At 59.1% G+C, this 2,274-nt stretch overlaps 1 protein-coding gene across 1 annotated transcript in view; it reads right to left on the reverse strand.

The window, feature by feature from the left end:
- LOC104619297 (gastricsin-like) overlaps nt 1-2,274 on the reverse strand; it is a gene marked incomplete at its 5' end in the record, with an annotated part of 3,841 nt that overhangs the window by 181 nt on the left and 1,386 nt on the right. The window contains 7 exon segments of the mRNA XM_010285120.1: nt 174-272; nt 534-607; nt 610-668; nt 892-1,014; nt 1,168-1,367; nt 1,704-1,740; nt 1,742-1,817. Coding sequence (XP_010283422.1) covers nt 174-272; nt 534-607; nt 610-668; nt 892-1,014; nt 1,168-1,367; nt 1,704-1,740; nt 1,742-1,817 — 668 coding nt within the window.

The following is a 2,274-nucleotide window of genomic DNA, read 5'->3' on the forward strand; positions in this document are numbered from 1 at the left end:
GAATAACGGGGAGTCAGAGCCACACACAGGCACCGGGACCCTGCCAGCCGGGCTGCAGGGAGGAGGCACCCGCCCGCACAGGTAGGGAGAGCATCGCTGCTTGTCAAGAAGCACCAGGTCCTTTCCTGGCTCTCAAGGACTCAGCAGGATGAAGCTGCTCAGCTAATACATACGTTCAAGACGTAGGCAGAGGGGTAGAGTGGGAGCTGAGCTCCGTTGATGACGAAGGTGATGGTGGGCATGTTCTGGATCTCATTGCAGTCAACGGCATACTGTGGAGAGAGGGTGAAGAGGAGGTTATGGCTGGAACAGCACCCACCGTGAGAGAAGAGACACCCCTGTGTGCGGGGGTAACATACGCTTCATCCCCTGGCACTGCCACATTGCCTCGTCCTTCCCTGCCGTGCCTGCAGTACCATGTTCTGTAGATGCCACGTGAGTTTTGTGGGACCTGGTCAAGCCCACGGCTTCTGCCTCACTTGCAAGCCTCCCCGCCGCTCTGTGCGCACCTCCCGAGCATCCCCTGCACTTACACCGTAGCTGGTGGGCTGGGCACCCAGGGCCTGAACGAAGCTGTTCATGTATGCCCGGGGCACCGTAAAAAAAAATCCACGATGGCTTGGCAGCCCTGGCTGCACCAGCCGGTCGCCGACTGTCCGATAGCAAACCTGGGAGAACAGGGAGAAGGACGTCACTTTAAGCACCCGCTGGCAACTAAACCTGTCTTGGCTCAATCTCTGAGCCTGGGATGCTCCGGAATGCAGTGCCTAACCCCCACCTTGAGCCCATGCCTGCTGCAATAGCTGCAGCTTCGTCTGGAGGACCGCTGTACCGCCCACGTTACGGGAGCTGCCCGGGTGGATCATGCCCATCACGTAAAACACAACTCACTCGTTAACCGCGACCTGCCAGTAAAGCTCCTGGGTCACCGGCGCCCACGTAATGTCCCCATGGAAGAGCTGAGTGTCAACCCCTCCAAGAATGAGCTCTCCCCCATAGTTGTTGGTGGGTTGGCTGCAAAAACACAGAATTACAGCAGCAGAGATTGGCAAAGCAGTGCGATATGCATGGAATAGCGAGGGACAAACTCGTAAGGAACGTGCATGGGGACAGGCAGAGGGACACCAGTGCACAGAGGACGTGCAGAGGACCCCGGCCGATTTTTACCGAGAGAAGTAGAAGCTGAAGATGGGCTGGGTGAGCTGGTTCTGCTGCAGCATGCCCTGCAGCACAGTGGGCAGCCCTCCCACCGCCAGCGAGGGGTAGGCCATTCCCAGGATCCCATCAAAATCGGCATAGTAGAAAGGCTGGGTCGGCTCGCTCCTGCTGAGCCCGAACTCCTGGTTTGTGACCACAATGCTCTGGATCTGGAGGGGAAGGGGACGCCGGGTCAGCCTGCATGCTTAGGCAAACCCAAAGAGCACGCTGTGAGGTCATAGCTGGTGAAAACATCTCCAGGCAGCTGGGAAAACTAGCAGGAACTGTGATAAAATAACATGAAGACCCCAGCTGGGTAACCGACGGTGGCAATAACCACTTTATGTCGGTTCTGCCCATCCCAGGCTCCGGTTTGCCCAACTCTTGTCTAGACAAGACATGAGATCTGCCCTTAAGCTGTCCCCCAGGCTTCTCCCATTGGGGCACCCAGTTGGCGCTGGGGACACAGCACCCAGGAAGACAAGGAAGGCGCGCGGTGCGCTCACCCTCAGCGTGTCGTAGCCCAGCACCACTGTGAGCGCGACCGTAGGCGATGGTGTAGGACTGGCCGTTGTAGGTGAAGGTGGAGGACTCGTTGGCCTTGAACGTCGCGTGGTTGGCTGCGTGAGAGAGGAAAGAGAGCAAAGCTCCTGGGCACGCGCTCGCCTGGCTGCGGTGGGATTTCACCGCCTGTCGCTCTGCCGTCTGCCGGGATAATGCCTGGGAAAGCTGCTGCCCTGGCAGAGAGCGGGTCGTGAAGAGCGGAACGGGTGTTCCCCTCCCTCACAGTTATCTCTAGGGCAGGGTTTTGCATCCCGGTTTTGCCTGCGTCCCCCTCAAGGGAACAGCTTGTTGCGACCACAACCGCATCAGCTACCCAGCGTGAGCAAAGCCATCAGCAGTTAAATCCCCATCGCCCTCCCGCCGGCGGCAGCGAGTTACATCAGATGAGCTCTGCCGGGGAGCAGGACGTCAGCTCCGCAATTTGTAGCTTTGCTCGTCCCCCCACCCGGCCACGAAAGGTCAGGCACAACCACCGCGATTTCTGCGCTCTGGGGACACCCACGACGGCCGTAG

The sequence above is a fragment of the Phaethon lepturus genome, unplaced genomic scaffold (assembly GCF_000687285.1).
Source record: "Phaethon lepturus isolate BGI_N335 unplaced genomic scaffold, ASM68728v1 scaffold38024, whole genome shotgun sequence".
In the NCBI taxonomy this organism is placed as follows: Eukaryota; Metazoa; Chordata; class Aves; order Phaethontiformes; family Phaethontidae; genus Phaethon; species Phaethon lepturus.